The sequence below is a fragment of the Rutilus rutilus genome (assembly GCF_951802725.1).
Source record: "Rutilus rutilus genome assembly, chromosome: 14".
NCBI lineage: Eukaryota > Metazoa > Chordata > Actinopteri > Cypriniformes > Leuciscidae > Rutilus > Rutilus rutilus.
The window spans coordinates 18379907-18401368 of record NC_140219.1 but is presented as its reverse complement, the minus strand read 5'-3'; the positions used below and the strand labels follow the sequence as shown (position 1 = coordinate 18401368).

General features: G+C 38.0%; 1 protein-coding gene across 2 annotated transcripts; it reads left to right on the top strand.

Annotated features, from left to right (window-relative positions):
- The first annotated feature begins 223 nt into the window (after positions 1–223).
- On the top strand, positions 224–20615 carry lnx2b (ligand of numb-protein X 2b). Of its 2 annotated transcripts, none has more exons than XM_084431029.1 (10): positions 224–424; positions 8428–8985; positions 10327–10520; positions 11647–11843; positions 14365–14766; positions 14931–15065; positions 17320–17494; positions 17592–17835; positions 18952–19110; positions 19869–20615. In XM_084431029.1, the coding sequence occupies exons 2-10, from the start codon at positions 8591–8593 to the stop codon at positions 20002–20004; spliced, it is 2037 nt and encodes a 678-aa protein (XP_084287155.1). In that variant the 5' UTR covers positions 224–424; positions 8428–8590; the 3' UTR covers positions 20005–20615. The 2 variants fall into 2 exon arrangements, with proteins under 2 accessions (XP_084287155.1, XP_084287156.1); XM_084431030.1 differs by lacking the exon at positions 224–424 and adding an exon at positions 7411–7542.
- Positions 20616–21462: the final 847 nt, after the last annotated feature.

The window sequence follows — 21462 nt, the reverse complement described above, 5'->3', positions numbered from 1 at the left end:
TGATTATTTTCTTAATGTTACATTTTCCTGCATTGAGGCAAACTGAAATGTGCCTTTCTGTCCAGTAGGATATAAACATTATAAACAACGTTTAAGAATTATCCTAACTTCACATTTTTGACTGATTAAGTATTTCCCAGCGTCACACACCTCTGCACCTGCACGCCACGCGCTCGCGCTGAGTCCAAAGGTGAATTTATCCCCTTCCTGTGAAAGAAGCGTCAGATCCGACTTGTTTGACTGAAACTCACGATGGTTGCGTCGCCTACGGTTTAATAATACCTGGCGTGGTGTCCAGTTATCAGAACATGGGAATGGAGATGATGAGATATTCATATCTGGGATTTTAGACTGAGTCACGACGGTTTATGTTTTAATATTTCGACCGCGTCTTTGTTTTATTACTTCCGGAAAATCCGCACAGGTAAGACGAGTTTCGGTCTTGAGCGCGAAATATCCTACGCGTCTCTTTTCTTACAATGTCTCACAATATTTGTTTAACTTAAGCTGTAAGCTACTTTATTTATTGATTTATTACCATTGAATGTGAATCATTGAAGGTTAAAGAATAGCAAAGCGATCACTACACCGCTTCTGACATACCTCGGACACGTTGTTAGATGTTTTTAGGATGTTGGGTAACGTTACGTTGTTAAGATAAAGGTTACTATGCTGAGTTACGTAGAGAAACATATGCTCAGTTTTATTTGAATTGTTTCTTTACCAAACACGTAGGCTAATTCAAGGGCACTCGGTTGTCCAGGTTACCATCAGAATCTCTTGTCAGCTGATTGATGAATGATTTATGGCTTCTTTCTCGTGTGTCATCTACCTGCAACGTGTGGGTCAGACCACGAAGGCCAATTTCAGAAGGTTAGAAAAGTCAGATACTATTTTATTTCGGATGATATGTGGTATTAAAGTAAAACAAAATGTGTGCTTTAAAGCGTGCTGTTAATACCAATAACCTATCAGTTGACTCCATAAAACGGGGGAAGGGACCCCCCTCCAGAAGGTGGAGTCTCCTTTCATAACTTAAACAGACTTTTAAAGGCAAACAAATGATGCATGTTGTGCTGTCTGTCCTATTCTGCTGGTTGTTTGGTACTGGTGCACTTTTGTTTTTTGTTTGTTTTTCTTAAAGAAGAGAAGGTTGATGTCTTGTGTTCTGCACATCTGGTCCAACATTTAATGGATCATTTGTACTGAAATCAAAATTCTGCCATCATTTGCTCTTCCTAGTGTTACTTAAGTCATGTACAGTATGACTTTCTTTTTACATAGAGCAAATAATAAGATGATGACAGCATGCAATGAAAGTGAATGGTGACTGAAGCTGTCAGTCCCTACGCCTTCTTTCCTTATTCCTTTGTGTTTCCCAGATAAAAAATATTTTTGTTATGGCATGATGGGAGTAAATGAGGAAACAGTTTTCATTTTGAACGAACTGCCTCTTTAAGCCTTGAAATGTTGATTTAGTGTATGCATTAAAGGGTTAGTTCACCAAAAAATGAATGAAAATTCTTTCATTAATTACTCACCCTCATGTCATTCCCCTCTAATACTTTCGTTCATCTTCAAAACTCTTATTAAGATCTTTGATGAAATCTAAGAGCTTCCTGTCCCTCCATTGACAGCTACGCAACTACCACTTTGACAATTAAAAAAAGTTCATAAAGATGAGATCATAAAACTAATCCATATGAATTGAGTGGTTAAGTCCAAATTTTCTGAAGAGACACGATCGCTTTATATGATGAACAGATTTAATTTAGGCTTTTATTCCCATTGAAACATTGTTCAGCGAACATTAAAGGGGTCATATGATGTGATTTCTTTTTTCCTTTTTCTGTAGAATATTAGCCTATGTAGCTGTTTGTGCATGTATAAGATCTGCAGAGTTACAAAGCGTCAAACGCATAGAGATATTCTTTGTAAAAGTTCAGGCTCTGCCACGTGTTCCTAAAATGCTTAATTCAAACACGCCCCCACAAATCTACGTCAGTATGTGGGGGCAGAGTTTCAGAACACCGCCCAAATGTATACGCAATATTGTTGCTTCTAAAAAAGTGGGCTAATTCCATCTTTGCAAGTACATTCTGGCGCTTGAGACTCACAGACACAGCCTGTAAGTAGGCTATGTTTTCATATTTTAATAATTTGCTGACTATTTAAACGCGAGTTTTGAGCAGTATAGAGTAGCGCTTGTATGTCGTTTCTACGATTACAAATGCTGACATGGTTTTATGTTTACACAGTGTTCTCCACCTGTTGAGTATTTTACTAGTATACATTTTAAATTATAAGTATACTTAAATTATAGCTAAGTATTTTACTCTATAATACCCGTAGAGTATTATACTGTATTTTTACGCGACGCGTAAAAATTCTGTATAAGTCATTGTAATCATTATGTGTTCCCAATGAAATAAAGCCAATTTGATACGTTCTAGTCCAGTTGTGCTCGCAAAGTTGATTGATCAGCTTGGTCATCTGCATTTTCCGGATCAGATTTGGGCTCGGTTTGATACGGTAATACCGACATTATCACCTGTCATTATTGCTTTGGGAGCTGATGTTCCAAATATGGTAAGCGACGTGACATTTCCGTCACACGCTTAAGGTATTCGGGCTAATCACAATGCACTGGATCGCTGGCCAATCAGAGCACACCATGCTTTTCAGAACGATGAGCTTTGTAAAAATCAACGTGTTTCAGAAAGGCAAGGAGCAACAATAATGGATGGTATGTGTAAAATAATTACTTTTTCTTTACCTAAAACCGCAAACGCATTGCAAACAAACCTCTTTGGTTCTCGCAGAAGCTCAAACGTTATAATTCATTACATTTATATAGCGCTTTTCTCGGCACTCAAAGCACTTTACATAGAAGGGGCAATCTCCTCAACCACCACCAATGTGCAGCATCCACTTGGATGATTGGATGATGAAACGTTCTGCGTAACAAACAAGAATTAACCTTATTGGTTCTCGCGCATCAAGCGAACATGCTTTATCTTCTGTTTACCACAACTGATGTGCGAGTTGTTGAATGTTTATATGTGAATAAAAGCCTAAATTCAATCTGTTCATTATAAAAAGCGATTGTCCCTTCAGAAAATTTGGACTAAACCATTCAATTCATATGGATTAGTTTTATGATCTTTTTATTAACTTTTTGAAGTGTCAAAGTGGTAGTTGCGTAGGTGTCAACAGAAAGCTCTCAGATTTCATCAAAGATCTTCATTTGTGTTCCAAAGTTGAAAAAGTCTTACGGTTTGGAACGACATGAAGGTGGGTAATTAATGACAGAATTTTCACTTTGGGTTGAACTATCCCTTTTAACGGTTAGAGTAGGCAATGTTTAATCACCCTTCTTACTTGTCCCTATTGGCTTGAAGGACAACAAAAAAAAAACTCCAGGTGACTAGGCTATATAGCAGTGTATTTTCGTACTTTCCAAATTAAGTCATTCTGTCGGAGCTGTGCCATTGCCCTTGTATTCATTGTGTGAGGGTGTGTCTGAGGGAATGATTCATGGCCCCTGGTTGAGTTGGGCAGGTGAAAGCTTTACAGACTGGGTGTTCACATTTTCTTTGATTTACCATTTGTTCTGTAGGCGGTGGACAGGAATAGTCCATTTATTATGATATCAGCACCAAGGTAATCGTAACATCTGGAAACACTATGGACTTTGAAACAGTCCATGTGACTGTTCAGTAGACAAACAGGTAAGTGACAAACTGTGTACTCAGGGAGGTATGTGAACTTAGGTTTTGAGTTTTGTAGTGGAGTTCAGCCTTGAGAGGTTCACAAACTCTATTACAGGACAGGAGAGATTGGCTAGCTGCTTGTTTCCAGTGTGTAAGATACTCCCATGAGGCTGGGGTGAGTCCATCTATCTTAACCAGGGTCACAGCTTCAAAAAACAAAACGCATCACTATGCCACAAGGTGCAGGGTTTTATGATGTAGAATGTTTATCAAGGCTTCTGTTAATTACTGGGCAAATTTAAAAAATGGGCAATGAAATCATAGATTTGTACTGATATGGCCCAAACCTTGTTATATTCAATTGCTACCATTCAGAATACCATAGCAACAGCCTAGCCCACCCCTGGCATTGTGGCGATTAATTTCACACTGGCAAGCATCAGTCGGTATTTTTCCACGGTGCATCGTATTATTAAACATGCAACAGCATGGCTGCACCAATATAAAAATTATGGCAGATACAGATAAACCGATAATAATAACAATTAGGGATGCTGATGATTAATTGGCAGTTAGTTTGATCAATTCAGTTATTAGCGATGGTCGATTAAGCAAGGTTATCATTAGAGTTTTGCTCTGTTTTTTGAGTTGCGTGCGGCTCATGTGCAAGATGTGCAGCCGATACATGAGGAAAAAAGGAAGCGTTACGTTTTCTAAATGTATTAATGTCTTCAAGCCATAATTAACCAAGGGTCCAAAAAACGCTCCAAACAAGTGATTTAACTGAACATAAGAACTACTACAATAAAACACCACAATAAAAGTACTACATAGAATAAACAAGTAATGATAAGATCCTAGGTGAGTGATGATCTTACAGCGTTGTTGTAGCTGTGCACTCCTATTCTATGGGGCTGTTTTTACACGACACCATTTTCACGACCATGTTTTTGAAACCGAGACCTTATTGTCTCCATGTAAACTACAAAAATGCGAATCTGGAAACCAACTACTGGCCTGTCAGAATATTACAGCGTTTTTAATTGTTTTCGCAGATCCATGTGAATGGGGATCGTTTTGACAATGTTGACGTCTGTAAGTGAAAAACGCAAAGGAAAAACTTTTCAGTTTTTAGTACATTGTTGTCGTGCAAACATAAAAAAAAAATTATGTAAAAAAAAAATTATATATAATGATATACAGTATTAAAATTGCTATTCATTTGGGTATTTGCTAAAGATTACATTTAATAGTGTTAAAGTTATTTTATTAAAGGTGCTCTTAGCGATGTCACGCGTTTTTTAGGCTGAAACTTTTTCTGTCACATACAGCAAACATCTCCTCATTATCCGCTAGCTTAGCTGCCTGTCCCCTGAACACACTGTAAAAAAACGCAGTCTCTGTAGACAGCCCAGGCTCCACAAACGGCAACAAAAACAAACTGGGCCAACCTGCACCACGAAACATAACAAACTGTGTTCCAATAACCAACAAGAATGATTTGGCGGTGGGGGTTGGGGGGTTAGTGCGCGTGCATATGAAGGGGGGTGTGGGGACTGGAGGAGAGAGAAGAACGAAGAGGGAAGTTAGCTAGAGGAGAGATGTCCTAGACAACGACTAACGTTAGAATGATATTCTCAAATTTTTATATGGCTGACACACAACCAAAGAGACAACGTTCTGATGAACAAATAGCAAAGAGGAGGGTAAAAGGTGAAAGAGCATGCACGGAAGGGAGGGGGAGGGGACAGAATGAGGAGGACGGAGGGTCGAGCTAGCCTCCGTTTTGTTTGATGATACTTTGAACGTCAACAAGAAGTGACGTCACCCAACATCACTTAGAGCACCTTTAAATTATAAAGTGTTTTTAAAAATTAAGCTTTAGATGATGGGAAAGGTCATAAAGGGATAGTTCACCCAAAAATTAAGATTTTGTTTTTACTTAATCACCCTCAAGTTATTCCAAACTTGTATGAGTTTCTTTATTCTGTTGAACACAAAAGAAGGTATTTTAAAGTAGGGCTGCCCCCTAATATTCGACTAATTGTTAGTCGACTAGAAGAGGCTGCCCTATTCGCACTGGATTATTATTACCTGGTGACCTCTAGTCATTTGTAATAATTGCGGAGGTTGTCTGTGATCTTAATCCCGTGTGAATCGGCCATGTCTGCAATATGTAAAGTAAAAATTGACCCCGCAAATGACCTACCATATTTCGCCGAACACCAAGGTCCTGTGATAATATTAGTCCCGTGCGAATCGGCATCTCTGTGATTTGGAGGTTCTGGTGTGATCACTTGCATTTTTTACTGATAACAGAGGAAACAACTTAAAATACTCCGTCATTTTTGGTCATATAGATTCGAAACTAAAATGTCTACTTTTATTTGTGTAAACTCACAATAACAACAAAACGTTGTGCTTTTGTAAAATAAAGAAAACAAACAGGAGGCACTTTCTGTCGTCTCGGTCTCTGTAAATTTGAGCGTGTAAAAAAAACAAAAACACTCAGTGTATACTTGCCTCACACAGACATGAGAAATATATCTATAGAAAGCTTGAAATGTAAAGCGATTTGTCAACCAATTCAAGTGGTAAACAAATATTCTCAGATTATGTAATCCGTATGAAACGTGCATATAGGCGTGTCCACCACTGCGGAGATGACGAGTCAGAATCGGCGACTTAATCGCTGCAGCCGAAAAGACAGAAAACCATTATCAATAATTTAAGGAATTTAGACAGTCTCCTTGCTGTTTTTTCACAGCACATTTATAATCATTACTTTTGACTGTGCACTGTGGCATTATGTATATTTATATATATTAGGCAATTAAAGGCTCATTATTATGATTTAAATGGCTTATTAATATACACGTGCGAGTAGTTGACTTATCACTTAAATGAACGACTACTACTCGACTATAAAAATCTTTATTTTAAAGAATGTTGGTAACCATACAGTTGACAGCACCCATTGACTTTCATAGTATCTTTTTTTTCCTACTATGGAAGTCAATGGGTGCCATCATATGTCTGGTTACCAACATTCTTTAAAATAAATTCTGTGAACAGAAGAAAGAAACTCACACAGGTTTGAAACAATGAGGGTGATTAATGTCAAAATTTTCATTTTTGGGTGAACTATCCCTTTAAATATCCAATATTGACTGATACATATCTAATATCTGTTAAGTATTTTATCTAGCTTTAAAGTAATACATACATTTTACTTGAATTGCCACTTAGTATTTAAATGTAGTGGTAAGGAGTATCATTTTTAGGTTGTGAATAACTGATTTTGTGTGGATTATTATGCTCACAGGGGTATGTCTATTCAGTTATTAGTAAAATAGGAAGAAGGGCAGTGAGAGAGAAATACGTCCTGCTTGACCTCGGACAATACACACACACACACACACATATAACACACTGTGTAATTGGCCAGAGGTTGAGCTTGGTTCTTAAAATGCTCTGCCTGCACGAGTACCACATCAGCATTCTACACTCCCCCTCATCCTCCATCTCTCTCTCTCTCTCACACACACACACACACACACACACACACACACACACACACACACAAATGCACGCTCTCAACCCCTCCTCCTGGGTCGACACATTCTGAACGTTTCTCTCCAGTCTGTTGAGCTCCCCTTTAACTGCATGTCCTTGCATACACACACTCACACGCACAAACAGACTCTGTCCCTAGTTGAGATGACGGGCTCTGGTTTCAGTCGGTGCAGGCGGCCAGCGCAGCTGTTGGGCTTGAGTTTCTTTTTTTCATGCAGTGGCTCTGGGGAGTGTAACTGCGCTGCCATCTGAGGTGGGTTGGAATAATGATTGAGATTTACTACCTCACATTAATGGCGGACAGTGTGTTTGTTTTGCTCATCCTTTGAAGTGCCGGTTGTTAATTGTCATTGCATTGTGCTATTAATTGTTTTTATAGAATATCATTTTGGTGTAGTATAATTATCATATATTTATGGTATTCTAAAGGGGAGATGCTTTTTATAGTATTATTTATAACGGTCTGACACTGACACATAAGGGTGTCCATGATAAAAGATTTAATTTAAAACACATGCACCAACTTCTTTGTATTTATGTTGGTTTCGAAAAGCTTAAATAGCCTACCATTTTTATTTATTTTTTTACTTTAAAAATGTCATGTGGTGTAAACAAGTAAAAGAAAGTTTATTTTAAAACGAATATTCATATTCATTCATAAATATCTTTAAGGATTCAGGGAATCACACCACATAAATGTGTGTTGTATTTAAGGTTACAAAACAAACATTCATTGTAGATGGATTTAGCCGAGATTATGTGGCTCACAGAGGGAAGTCGTCCACTGCAGTTCGGGCATGCAGAAGTCATTACCGAAAAGCTTGTCATTTTTACACTATTAATTTTCAGTTCTTACTCCTTTTTAGAGCAGCTTCTTTGTTCGACCTAGTAGGTGAGTTTTGACTGTTGCCCTCCTGTCATTTCACAGTGCTTACCCGTTTTAATGACTTAAATAGTGTTAGTTAGCCAAACTCAGATTGCTATTGAGGAGGAAACTCGTGGAAAGGATACAGCTGCAGCCCTCTCCCCATATTGTTGCTGTTAAGTGGATTCATGTCATTTCCTGTCCAGCCGGCATGAGCCAAAAAAAGAATGCCAGACGTGAGCTTCAGTTTTTCTTTGTTCTCTTTTCCAACAGAAACTTGGGTGTAGATGAAGCAGCTAGCAGTTTGTACTCTTACTGGATTGGAAATATTTGATTGCTTCTCATCTGATGAATCTGATGTAGAGTTTGCAAGCTGAAAAAAAAAGAGGCAGAAGCTCTCCAGCCCTGTGGACGTCCAGATTAACTTCTTCAGGCCATGATGGAGCCCAAGGCGGCTCCTCTGGCGGGTGGCATAACGTGGGCGCGGGTGTGTAAGGAATGTGGACAGTGTCATGAAGGTCATGACAGTCACCTGTTTGAATATCAGGATGAAGTGGATGACGAGCTGGTGTGCCACATCTGCCTGCAGCCTCTGTTGCAGCCCATGGACACGCCATGCGGACACACATACTGCTTCCAGTGCCTCAGCAACTTCCTGCACGACCAAGACTTCTGTCCAGTCGACCGCCAGAGGCTTCAGCTACAGCAGTGCCGAGCCTCCAGCCTGCTGGTGCGTAACCTGCTGGACAAACTGGCTGTGCTGTGCCCGTTCCGCAGCGAGTGCCAGCTGAGCATGCAACGGTGTGAGCTGCAGCCCCATCTGCACAACAGGTTAGTGCGTGCCACGACTTTTTGAATTGGGTGAAATGTTTACATATCACTAAGGCACCAAGGCATACTCGAAGAGATGAAGACAGAGATAATGCGGATATCATTCTGTAGAAATGAAATGAAATCAGTTATGAAGAGTCTGTGGATATGGACATGTTATTTCTGTAGCAATTAAGGGAGCTGCTCAAACATTTGTGGAATTCCACTTATCCAGGTTTCATGTGAACAGAGAGATTTAAGAGAGCTGAACAGGATTAAAGAATAGACGCAAGTGGACCGTATGACTGACTAGAAGGCTGAACTCCCGAAAGAACTGGGTGACTCTTTTACATAATGGAGTTAATTAGGAATCACATGAGTGATTACTATAGAATGTCTGCAGATAGCTCATCCTGTTCACCATCTGCCGGGAACACATGGGAGTTGACATATTTAATTTGTGCCCGTTTAGTTATGGGAATTAAGTAGTATTAAGAGTTCATCCCCTCTCACAACTTTCCCTTGTACTAACTTATAGTTCCTTTCCACAGTCCTATAAGACTGAATGTAATATATATATATATATATATATATATATATATATATATATATATATATATATATTATCGATAGATAGATAGATAGATAGATAGATAGATAGATAGAATTTATTTAAAGGTTGTTCCACCTAATGCAAAGCCATAGTTGATGATATGGTATGCAAAAAAGAAAAAATCCATGACTTTGGCATTAATGGAACACTAGTATGACCCTGTGCCTCAGCGTTCATCTCCCTTACATGGGTTTTCTTTTGCCATTGTATCATACTTATCTTCTGTGATGTAATAGCATGGACTAAAGGTTGTTTGGCTGATGATTCACGTGGGTAAGAACGGCCCAATGTAAACAGAGAGAGAGCAGCTGTTTGGATGGGAAGGGAGGTGTTGACATGGTGAAACCCAGGCTAGACCTGATTCTGCTCATTTTTTGACCAATACCATCCCTGCAATGCAGCAGAAAAGCCTGTTCATCTCTTCATCTATATAGCTCCTCTTGTTTCTGTACTGAGAATTCCCACTCCCTAAGCATGTTCATCTAAACTAATAGATACACGCTATGTAGCTTTGCACTGAAACAATTAAGCATTGATTTGTTTTTTGTTTTTTCGCTGCTGTTTTCTGCTGACTCCTGAATATGGCAGATCCACATCAGTAGTCAGCATTGGTGCATGTTTAGGATATTTTTAGTTACTGTGGCTGCCATCTGGTAAGGAATGTCTTGTAGGTTAATTAACGGCAGGCCACTGAGTAATGATGCTGAAGTTCTCTCTCTTTCACTGTGCTCCACTTCCCTCTTTTTCAGATGTCCTGCCTTCAAACGACTCAGGGAGGAGGCGGAGAGAAAAAAGAGACCTTCCTGGAATGAGTTTAAAGGAAGCAAATCAGATGGAGATTTAGCTGACGCCAAATCTACCCCAACAATTGCACGCACAGCTCAACTCAGTGGACCCTCAGAACCTGGACTGGTCAACCCAGCCTTTGAGGAGAGTGAAGAAGGTATAGCATCACTTTCTGTTTTTCTTGTACCCTGTCCATCAAGTATTATTACAAAACCCTGTAAATAGCGTTAGCTGATCCATGTGTAATTCCAAGTGTAATTAAAATTAGGAGTATTTGCATAATTTTTTTAGGAATATTGGCACCAAAACAGTTGTTTTTATTTATTATTAATTTGTGTTTGTCAATATTGGATATTTAATTGTTTATGCTCATTTCCCTTCACCTAGATTAGCTGTCTTCTAATGCTCACTTAAAGTTAATCTTTATTGACACTTATTTATTAACCCTGTTAAATTTAATCTTTAGGAAACCTCACAATAAATATCCACTTTTAATTTTATATAGCATTTTAAAGCATTTGATATAAATTTTATGTCAGTGATCCATTTATCCGTTATCACATGGAAATAAATATTGGCTTATCTGCAACGGCTAGAAATGTAATATTGCTGTATCTCTACATAGATAATATATTGTATAATATCTCTGTTTTCTCTGTTCGGGACACCACCTGGTGAGGATTAGATGTAAAAAAGAATAAAGCTCATTCTTGGTGTTTTTTTTGTTTTTGTTTTTTACGGCCGTTTTTGATTTGTGGTAGCTCTGGAGGAAAGGTGAGAAGAGCGTAGCACTGACGGTGAAAAGCAGAGGAAATTGATTTGCAGCTGTGTTTACTTTTGGGTAAACCAAAACAGAGGGTATCTTTCATGTGGCCCTTCTTTTTGAGTAGATGGCTGAGGAGTGTCAGGATGTTATTAATATTCCAGTGAAATACATTATGTCATTAAAACCAACAATTGTCACTGTCTGAGAACATGTATACTCATGGAGATTCACTCCAACTTGTATCTGCTTAAAGCTCTAAAACACCTGGAGGGAATCTGGACCTGTCTTCTGAATGAATGGAAATTCTGTTAGTCATAAAGTTACCTAGCAACTATCTCATTATCTCTTGGGAATATGACATCATACATTTGTGTGCTTCCTTAGATAAATGACTCATTCCAAAGCAGTCATAAACAAACTGCATGAGTGACTGCTATGTTGCAGTACTTAGTAGTTGTAAGCATTTGTTCACTAAATCATGTTCTTGACGATCATGTTCATGTTCTTGGTTTCCCAGACACCCCCCTGAGGTCCAGTCTTGTGGCAGAGGCGACTGTGGTGGAGCTGTTACGAGAGGATACAGAAGAGGATTTGGGATTGCGTATAGTGGGAGGGAAGGACACACCCTTGGGCAACATCGTCATTCAGGAGATTGTGCGTGATTCACTGGCTGCTCGAGATGGCAAGCTGGCTCCTGGAGATCATATTCTAGAGGTGAGCTTAGCATATCTCAGCTTGCCACACCATTTAGGTTATCAATATCTATGGAATTAAACCCATTAGATGTTGTCCTCAGGTTCTGTCTCTCAGAATTTGTCGTTCCATCCAGTTCTCATGTTGTCAGTGTACATACCCCAGCGTCATTGTGTTTACATTGCAGTCACATCCCTGGATAAAGGTCACAAGACCATGCTTTCCCAAATGTCCGGAAAGCGGGATCTTTTTTTTTTCACTGGCTGTTAAAATGTAACAATTCGTAAATTCTGTCATAGGAAGTGTATCAAAATATGTATAGTTAGTAGGAGCACACGGATTCTCTCCGATATTTAGTGAAACACTATTTCATGTCATTTTGACATAGCGAAATACATACTTTTTTTTAATAGAAAACTATTGAATGCAGTCTTCATCTCATGTAATTGTACGCCATTCAGATGACTTCACAAATGCATTTGTTTATTTAAAACCAAACTACTGAAGGCACCTTTAAAAAGCTAAGTTACACAGTATTGCTTCTCAATTACAAGTCAGTTCAGTTCAGCAAATTTACATTCTTGTTCCCACAATCCTACGCTCTCCTAGGATTTCTTCCCCTGGTAGTCCGGGAATGCAATGCCTTAGTAAAGGAAACCAGCATGGCGCATTCATATTCAACCTTGAGTTTGAATGAATGCCTCCAGCTCATCTTGTCTTCTCTGAGATCATATATATGGAAATTTAAATTAGGCCAACTGACAGCCCTAGGATGATCTGTATCCCAAGCGGAGCTCCTTTGACTGTTTTTAGGGAGCTATGGCTTGTAAAGAGATCTGTGGATGACTTGCATATCTTATTTCTTGAAATGGAATCTCTCTTTTCCCCTTCTGGTTCAACACGGCATTGATGATCACAAAGGGCTGTTCCAAGCCTTAGGCAGGAAGGCTTTTTTTGTCAAGCAGAAGCATAAAAAACAGCATTATTTTAGCATCTATTAATATGGTGTTCTTTAAAGAGAATAAAACGTACTTGTTGGATCTTAAAGGGGTCATTAATTGAGAAATCAAATTTTGATTCATCTTTTGACATTTAAGAGGTCGTTGTACTATAAAAATATCCTGGAAGTTTCAAAACTCAAAACTTCCTTGTTAGTCCAAAAACTATTGAAACTAAGCTGCCAAACCAACTCGTTTTAGATTTTGTCACGTTATGACGGAATAGTACGACGACAGACTGCACTCCAGATCGCGTCATTAAGAAACGTAGGTTTGTTTGGTTGTTTTTACTGCGGATTCGTTTGGCGCAGGCTTTTTAGAGAACCTGAAAATAAAAGATTATGCATTGACTACTGTATTGGATTCGACAGCAATGTCACAACACGCAAGTGTGAGTAACAAAATTTTTTTTTCCATGTGTCACTATTGCTTTGTCTGTTACAGATTGTTTGGTATGTACAGGTAATACATATCAAAAACGATCTGTAACGGACAAAGATCTGTAGCGGCAGTCAAAATGTGAATAGTTGTGATTTGATGTTCTTTCCTTTGCTTCTGCATTTAATGCTGGGGGTTCCCGGTGTTGTGCTGAATTATGTGACCCTAGTAGGTGCTGCATTAAGATAATCCTAATCCTAATCCCAATCCTAACCCTACCATTACTACTATTGTGTACGGTCACATAATTCGGTATAACACTGGATATGGAAGAAAACACGTAGTGAACACTTTTGTTATTGTTTTGATCAAAGCCATTCGCTGTAATCCTGAATAAAATCTTCAGTGAGTCATATCTTGTTTTGTCATCAGTAAAACAGTACAACACGTGTTTATTTTATTTAATGACAGTGTGACATAAGATGGTTCAATCACAGGTACAGTCAATCATAGTTCTGTTTACACAAAATGCCGTAAGTTATCCTGTCAACTATAACTGTGGTAACTCCAAGTATTTATGAACTTTGGATTTGGCAAATAAAGTTTATGTAATATGCATATTGTTTCACATTGTTGGAAAATGTTTCAACTATGTAACGAGATATTTTTCAACATCGGACGTTGTCAAAATAATTCCAGACATGCAATGGCGGGGACGTTGAAAAATATTTGAATATTCAAAACAATTACCCAATCATAGCAGCGGGTGTTCCAAGTCTTGAATGTGGCACACCTATCAAAACAGAGTGTTTAAAAGTGAGGGTCAAACACGGGAGAGAAAATAGCTTATTACTTCTAAATAATTTTTTTTAGTGGACCTAAAATAAAGTGTATTTAGAGTCGGCAGGAAATGGGAAATCATCCTATCTATTTTCTCTCTTTTTCTTATTTTTTTTGAGCTTGTAATCTTTTTAATCAAAACGCAGTAACTGGATCATACAATCGACCTCAGCTCGCATATAGGTCTGCCACCATCCAGTCAGTAACCGAAGTCCTCACCCTTCATTTTTTCAATAGCCTGCTTTACTCGAATGTACATCACAATGTGGAAGAAATAATCTGCCGTTACTTCTGTTAGACTCAAACTAACAGTGTGATCTTTGCAGGCAAATGATGTCAGTTTGGCATCCATTCCCCACAATCGTGCCATTGCTGTGCTTCGGCAGTCATGTTCCCGCCTCAGGCTAACTGTCATGCAGGAGAAGGGCTTCAAGCCCCGGCCCGATCATCTCGCTCAGCCCTCAGCTTCTCCCCCATCTCAGTCTCCCAATCCCAACCAGAACCACGGCACCGTCATCCAGGTCACCCTGGTAAAGCGTGAGCGCTCTGAGCCGTTAGGAATCAAACTCATCCGTAAGTCTGAGGAGCCAGGAGTCTTCATCCTGGACCTGCTGCCTGGAGGACTGGCTGCCAAAGATGGCAAACTGAGGAACAATGACAAAGTGCTAGGCATCAACGGACAGGACCTGAGACATGGCACCCCGGAGAGTGCAGCTCAGATCATACAGGTACAGAGTGACAGAATCACTTTAGTGAGGAAAAAGCATATTTCTCAGTCTAATGCTACTGATAATGAGGTTACTTTTAAACAATAGGTTTATATATATATATATATGATTTCAGGTTTTATAGTAAATGTAAGGGATTGTTGTGTTCTCTGTGTATGTGGCAGGCAAGTGAAATGCGCGTGAACTTCGTAGTAATGAGACTTCCTGATCTCTCCGAGGAGGGTGGTGAGGGACAGAGCCGAGGGGCCAGGAGAGTCCCCGAACCGCAGTACTTCAAACGACGCTCCGAATACATGAAGGTAAAAAATGCAAATGATCACAAGTTGAAGCTGTGGCCTAGCGTTAAGCTTATTTGGGTGATGCAAGTTTGAGTTTTACTCGCTCCCAATCCCATTCCCCTTTTCACCTAAGTAAGATTTTTAAACGTTTTTGAAAGAAGTCTCTCATGCTCACCAAGACTACATTTTATTTGATCAGAAATACAGTAAATAAGAACAATACTATTGTGAAATATTATTACAATTTCAAATAACTTTTCTTTTTGGATCTATTTTCAAATGTGATTTATTCCTGTGACGGCAAAGCTGAATTTTCAGCATCATTACTCCAGTCTTCAGTGTCACATGATCCTTCAGAAATCATTCTAATATGCTGATTTTGTGCTCAGGAAACATTTCTTATTATTATCGATGTTGAAAACAGTTGTGCTGCTTCATATTTTGTGAAAACCGTACTACAATTTTTTCAGAATTTTCATTTATTTGAAATGTAATTTCACTTTACTGTCTATTTTGTTTAATTTAATGAATACATTTGAATATTTTTTTTTTTAATCTTTCAACAACAACAAAATCTTACTGAACCCAAACTGTTGAACGGAGAGATATATATATATATATATATATATATATATATATATATATATATATATATATATATATATATATATATAAAAGATTTATACATAATAAAATAATATTATATTTAATAAATATAATTCAATTCTACACTTAAATAATTTTTTAGATGCTAGAGAGATTGAAATATGACATAGGTTCGTTCTGTCTCTCTGACATGCTGAATCTGTCTCATACATTTCACATTGAAAGTCACAATTTAATACAATGCAATGCATGCATAATTCATGATATGTATTGCAATGTTTCATATATTATGGGGTAGTTTATTATACTTTGATGTTATTATACAATACCCAGAATTATAAAGAGCATTAAAAAATAATTGTGTTGTAGATCTAGTTTTACGTACTTATTTTCAAAATGGTTACATGCAGAATGGGTTGAATGTTTGTGCTACTGTAGTCAAAGTCTGCGTATGTGTGTGTGCGAGGTGACTTTTCGCCCAGAGACTAGTCACACCGTGCTTTTGTGACACTTCCTCACCAGCTGAAGGCAGAGGCAGCAAACACAGGCTGGGTAGTGGGAGATGAAAGCAGATGCCCCCTCTCTCTCTCTCTCTCTCTAGGACTCGTCCTTGATCAAAAGGCCCAGGGTGCTGCTCTCTAAACTGCTGCAGCCACTGTGTTTGTTTGTATCTGGGGATCAAAGCTGGTGACAGTTAGCTTTCACCTGTGGAGTTGAAGCTTGAGCTCATGCTGGGAGGAAGAGCCTCCCTGCTGGGTAGGAAGAGGCTACCCTTCCCCCATATGGAGGTCTGGGGACTCCAGTGAGACTGGGAGAAGATGGCTGAAGGAGAGCGTTTTGCCACAATCTATGAGTTACGATGGCAACGCGTCACATTAACACATCTCTCTGCTTCGCAGCAGGATCTTGGATGTTTGTTTTTACAAATGTTTTCACCACAGGAGTCAGTCACATGTCTTAAACTTTCACTTTTCACCCGACCCCCCAAGTACAGAAATTTATGGCATACTCAGTTGCTATTATACACAGGTATAATCAAGCTACTGCGAACTTCATCTGCTTGTCAAAGTATACACAACACAATACTTACTAAAATATTTGAAGGATTAAAACATTAATTCTGTCCTTTAGAGCATGCTCACTATGCAAGGCCAATCATAGTCCGATTACTGTATATTCACTACTGTTCAAAAGTTAGGGGTCAGTAAGATACAATTTTTTTTTACTTTTTTTTTTGTTAATTAGTACTTTTATTCCACAAAACTCATTCAATTGATAAAGTGACAGTAAAACATTTTGTTTTTGTAAATCAAAAAATATTTTAAATGAAAGCTCAATAATTTTGTTTCCTCAAAACTGTTAAACTGTTTTCATTAATAATAATAACGTAAGAAATGTTTCTTGTGAAGCAAATCAGCATATTTGAATAATTTCTGAAGGATCATGTGACACTGAAGACTGGAGTAATGATGCTGAAAATTCAAATTCTAAAATTGTCATAATATTTGACAACATTAATTCAGTTTTACTGTATTTCCAAATAAACTTTTAAATTGAATGTACCGTACATTATATTTATTTATTAATTCAACTACAGGTAAAAATTGTACAAAGCCACACTAACGCATTTGTTTTTACTATTTTTGTATTGTGCATTATGTGGGTTCAGGAGCCTCCAGGTGGCTTCTCCAGTCAAGAGAAGACGGTGAATCTAAAGAAGGAACCTCGACTCTCTCTAGGCATCACCATCGCAGGTGGCAGAGACTGCCGCAGCCGTTTGCCCGTCTACATCACTAGCGTGCAGCCGGTGGGCTGCCTGCACAGAGACGGCACCGTCAAAACAGGTCATTCTCCTCATGCCTCCTCATAAATGCTTATTTCTCTGTGAGTCTTGCACAATGCTTGTGTTAATTGTGTGTTTTCATGGCTACTCATGCTCAGGTGATGTACTGCTGAGTATAAATGGCATTGACCTGACCCAACTGACCTACAATGAGGCGGTGACCGTCCTAAAAGCTCAGACGGCTCAGAACACAGTAACACTGCGAGTCATCCAAACCTTCACTGACGAGGAGGAGCAAGATGGAGAATCCAGTTCTAGAGAAGACATGGAAACACTGGAGAGACACAAAGAGGACGACATTAACTGGGTTCCTCTCTGGACGCGCTGGCTAGGTCTTCCCAGGTGGGTCGGTATCATTAAAATGCTCCGATACCAAAAACTGTACAGATTTGCGACAGAACAAACAGAGATATGGAGATGACGGAGATTAAAGACGTCTATGAAGTAAATGTATCAAAGCAATTAATAGAATATTGAGCATAAATTCAATATTTACGCCTGTATAGTTGCTGTGCTCGAGGTGATAAGTGAAGCACACTAAGTGGATTGAGTGTGCGTTCATTTCTCACAGACATCGCTGAAAGGTTTGTAGTTCGGTCGGATAAGTCAACTGCAAAGAAAGTAAAATGATGCATCTATTATTACTAATGTTACTTGACTGTAAGGAGAGAAAACGTAGTTAGTTCCCTACATTATTACAGGAAAACAGGAAAATACAATGTGATTACTGTACATCTGTAGATGAAATACGATGGAGCAATATAATGAACATTGAACAGATCAGAATAGTAACAGAAGCTTGTACAATACATTTTAACAGTGTACAATAATTAATTCAATTAAATTCAGTTCACATTTATTTGTATAGCACTTTTCACAATGCACATCATTTCAAAGCAGCTTTACAGAAGTCCACATTACAAATTTAGTGTTCTGTTATCAGAGATATCAGAAGTTATGTGTTTCAGAAATGAACATATACAAAATCACATTTAGCTAAAAATTTATTAATTTAAACAATGTAATAATTTAATGCAGAAACAATGAGCTAATTAAAGTAATGAATACTTGTTTGTTAACAAATGATTGACATTTTGAAAAATGTAGCATTAGTGCATGTTGATTCAGAGTTTGCGTCATCTGAAGTCTTCGCAGGAGTTGGTGTCGTCTCTTCATATGTGTTGGGCATGAAAATAACTGAAGGAAACATCTATTTGCTATAATAATAAAGCCAACTAGTATGATTCATATGGACTCATTCTGGAAAAAGTGGTATCGGTGCATCCCTAGGGTGGGCCTTAATTTATTTATTTTTGCTCACTACATGTGTTGTGATGTCGATGATTAAGTGCAATATTCAATTTGATGTCCTCTTTTGTAACTTTTAGCTTAGTTAATGGCTGTATGGGCTTAAACATGGGGAAAAATTCATAATTTGACCATTTCTTTTAATCCAAGCTACATCCACTGGTGTCGTGACATTATGCTAATGAAGACCAACAGTGAGAGCTGGGGCTTCAGTATCGTGGGAGGATATGAGGAGAGCCATGGCCAGCAGCCCTTCTTCATTAAGACCATAGTGCCTGGAACTCCAGCTCACTTTGATGGACGGCTCAAGTGAGTCTCCCGTCCTCCTTTCAACAACATTTGTACAGTTGTATTTTTAGTTTTTAGTTTTTTAAAGAAATTAATACTTTAATACACACACATATATAACCGGCAAAGTGTGTAATCCGGCATTCTATAGAATGCCTAGGTAATGTATAGAATTAGGTAATGTATTTTTGCCAAAAACCATCAGGCATTCTATACAATACTGGGATTTCACACTTTGCCAGTAACATATGTTTATATATATATATATAATACTTATATAATACTTTACCAAACAATCCTAAATACATGTATCATGGTTCTCACAAAAAATATGAAGCAGCACAACTGATTTCAACATTAATAATAATGAAATTGTTACTTCATCACCAAATCACTATATTAGAATGATTTCTGAAGGATCATGTGACTGGAGTAATGAAAAATTAAACCTTGCCATCACAGGAATAAATTACATGTGGAAATATAATCAAAAAAGTTTTTTTTTTATTGTAATAATATTTGACAATATTACTGTTTTTACTGTATTGTTGATTAAATAAATGCATCCTGGGTGAGCATAAGAGACTTATTTCAACAACAAAAAAATTACAGACCCAAACTTTTAAAAGGTAGTGTAGATTCAATTAAATTTTTTGGATTTTTTTGAAGTAATTTAATTGTTGTTTATTGACAAGTTCTTATTAAAGACATTCTTGTGTGCAAAAAGTCTATAAAACAAAATGCTTTGTTTACTGAGACTCTTTCATGCTCTCCTTCAGGTGTGGTGATGAGATTGTGGCTGTGAATGGACTCACTACAGTTGGCATGAATAACTCCTCATTGATCCCAATGCTGAAACTGCAGAAGAACAAAGTCACATTGACCGTGGTCTCCTGGCCTGGCAGCCTGGTTTAAAGACTAGCCTGAACTCTATTGCTGTTACTGGGTCCTACCACAAGATACATGCACAAGTCTAATATTGGAGAAGGGACGTTTTCACTCCTCTCTTAAGAACAGGGTGGCATATTGGGGAAGTGTGCGAACAATCATTGACCTAGATTTAAAAACAAGCTGAAAGGTTGATATTTAATCCACTGTAGGCATTTAGTGTTTCACAAAGATTTCTGTTGAGCTGTGATGGTGAAAGAAGTGTGAACCGCACTTAAGGATACTGGACAAGCTTGACTTCTTGTTTAAAAATACGTTTTAACTGGGATATTTATCATGCCCTTTGCTTGGGTATATTTTATTATGGAACTTAAAGACTTCTTGTTTCCATATATAACCAGTAATAATCTTTAAGATGGTTTATGATTGACATCAAGTGGTCAGTAGTTAGGTAATAGAGTAATTATTTTGACTACCTGGAGTTGGACCGTATCACATTCTAACGGCACTTTTTACTGTGTTGTTATAAGTTGTGAGAATAGTTACACTAGTGTAAAACTGTAGTTACTGTTGGGGTGATAGTATGGACTGTTTTTTAAAACCACAGCTTGGCTTGTTTGACACTTTTTTTTTTTTTTTTTTAAAGAATGTATCTCTTAGGTGCCTTGGATATAAATGTGTACAAACACACTTATCTACACCTGCCTTAATTGCCTGTATACCAAAAATGCCGTTCGTTATCTTTGGCCTTTCATCATCCGAAGAATGTTTGTTTGAATGCTTTGTTGTTGTTTTTTTCATCTCATATCTGTACATTTAACCCTTTTACTTTTTAATGCATTTTAGTGAATTTCAAGTATGTTCTTTGGACTAGCAAAGCAATGTGAAAGGGTTATTAAGATGACAGAATAAAATATTTTGTTTTATTTTATTACGTCATTGTTCTAGGCAGTGGCTGTTTTCAATCTTCTTACTGATCCACAATAGACCTAATAGATTCCAACTGTATTCAGATCTCCAAATATTTCATATAAATGTGCGTACCATCTGCTGAGGCTTATTCTACAGTGCATCTTCCAGAACTACAGTACATTTTAACCCTGTTTGGCTTTATACTGTGTCGATTTTATTCTGTCACTCAAGAGTTAATGCTAAACACCCATATTTCACTCTTCATTCAAATCATTCATTATAATCCCTCTGGGATTCTCAGGCAAGAACAGTGGCTTTGCGCTGTTGAGGATCACACGATCTGAGCAGTTTGAAGGGCGAGCGAACGACGTGCTGTCACACAAGGGACCTGTGGAGGATATAAATCAGCCATGCACAGTTTGAATTTAAGCCTTGAACTATGGACCAAGGATTAAATAGTTTTAAATCCTGCTGACAGGCTAAATTAATGCAATAGGTTGCCAACTGGGAAAGAATAACATGAATGACGTGTGTGAGGTGTTCATTGTTGAATTTGATGTGAGATGATATTAT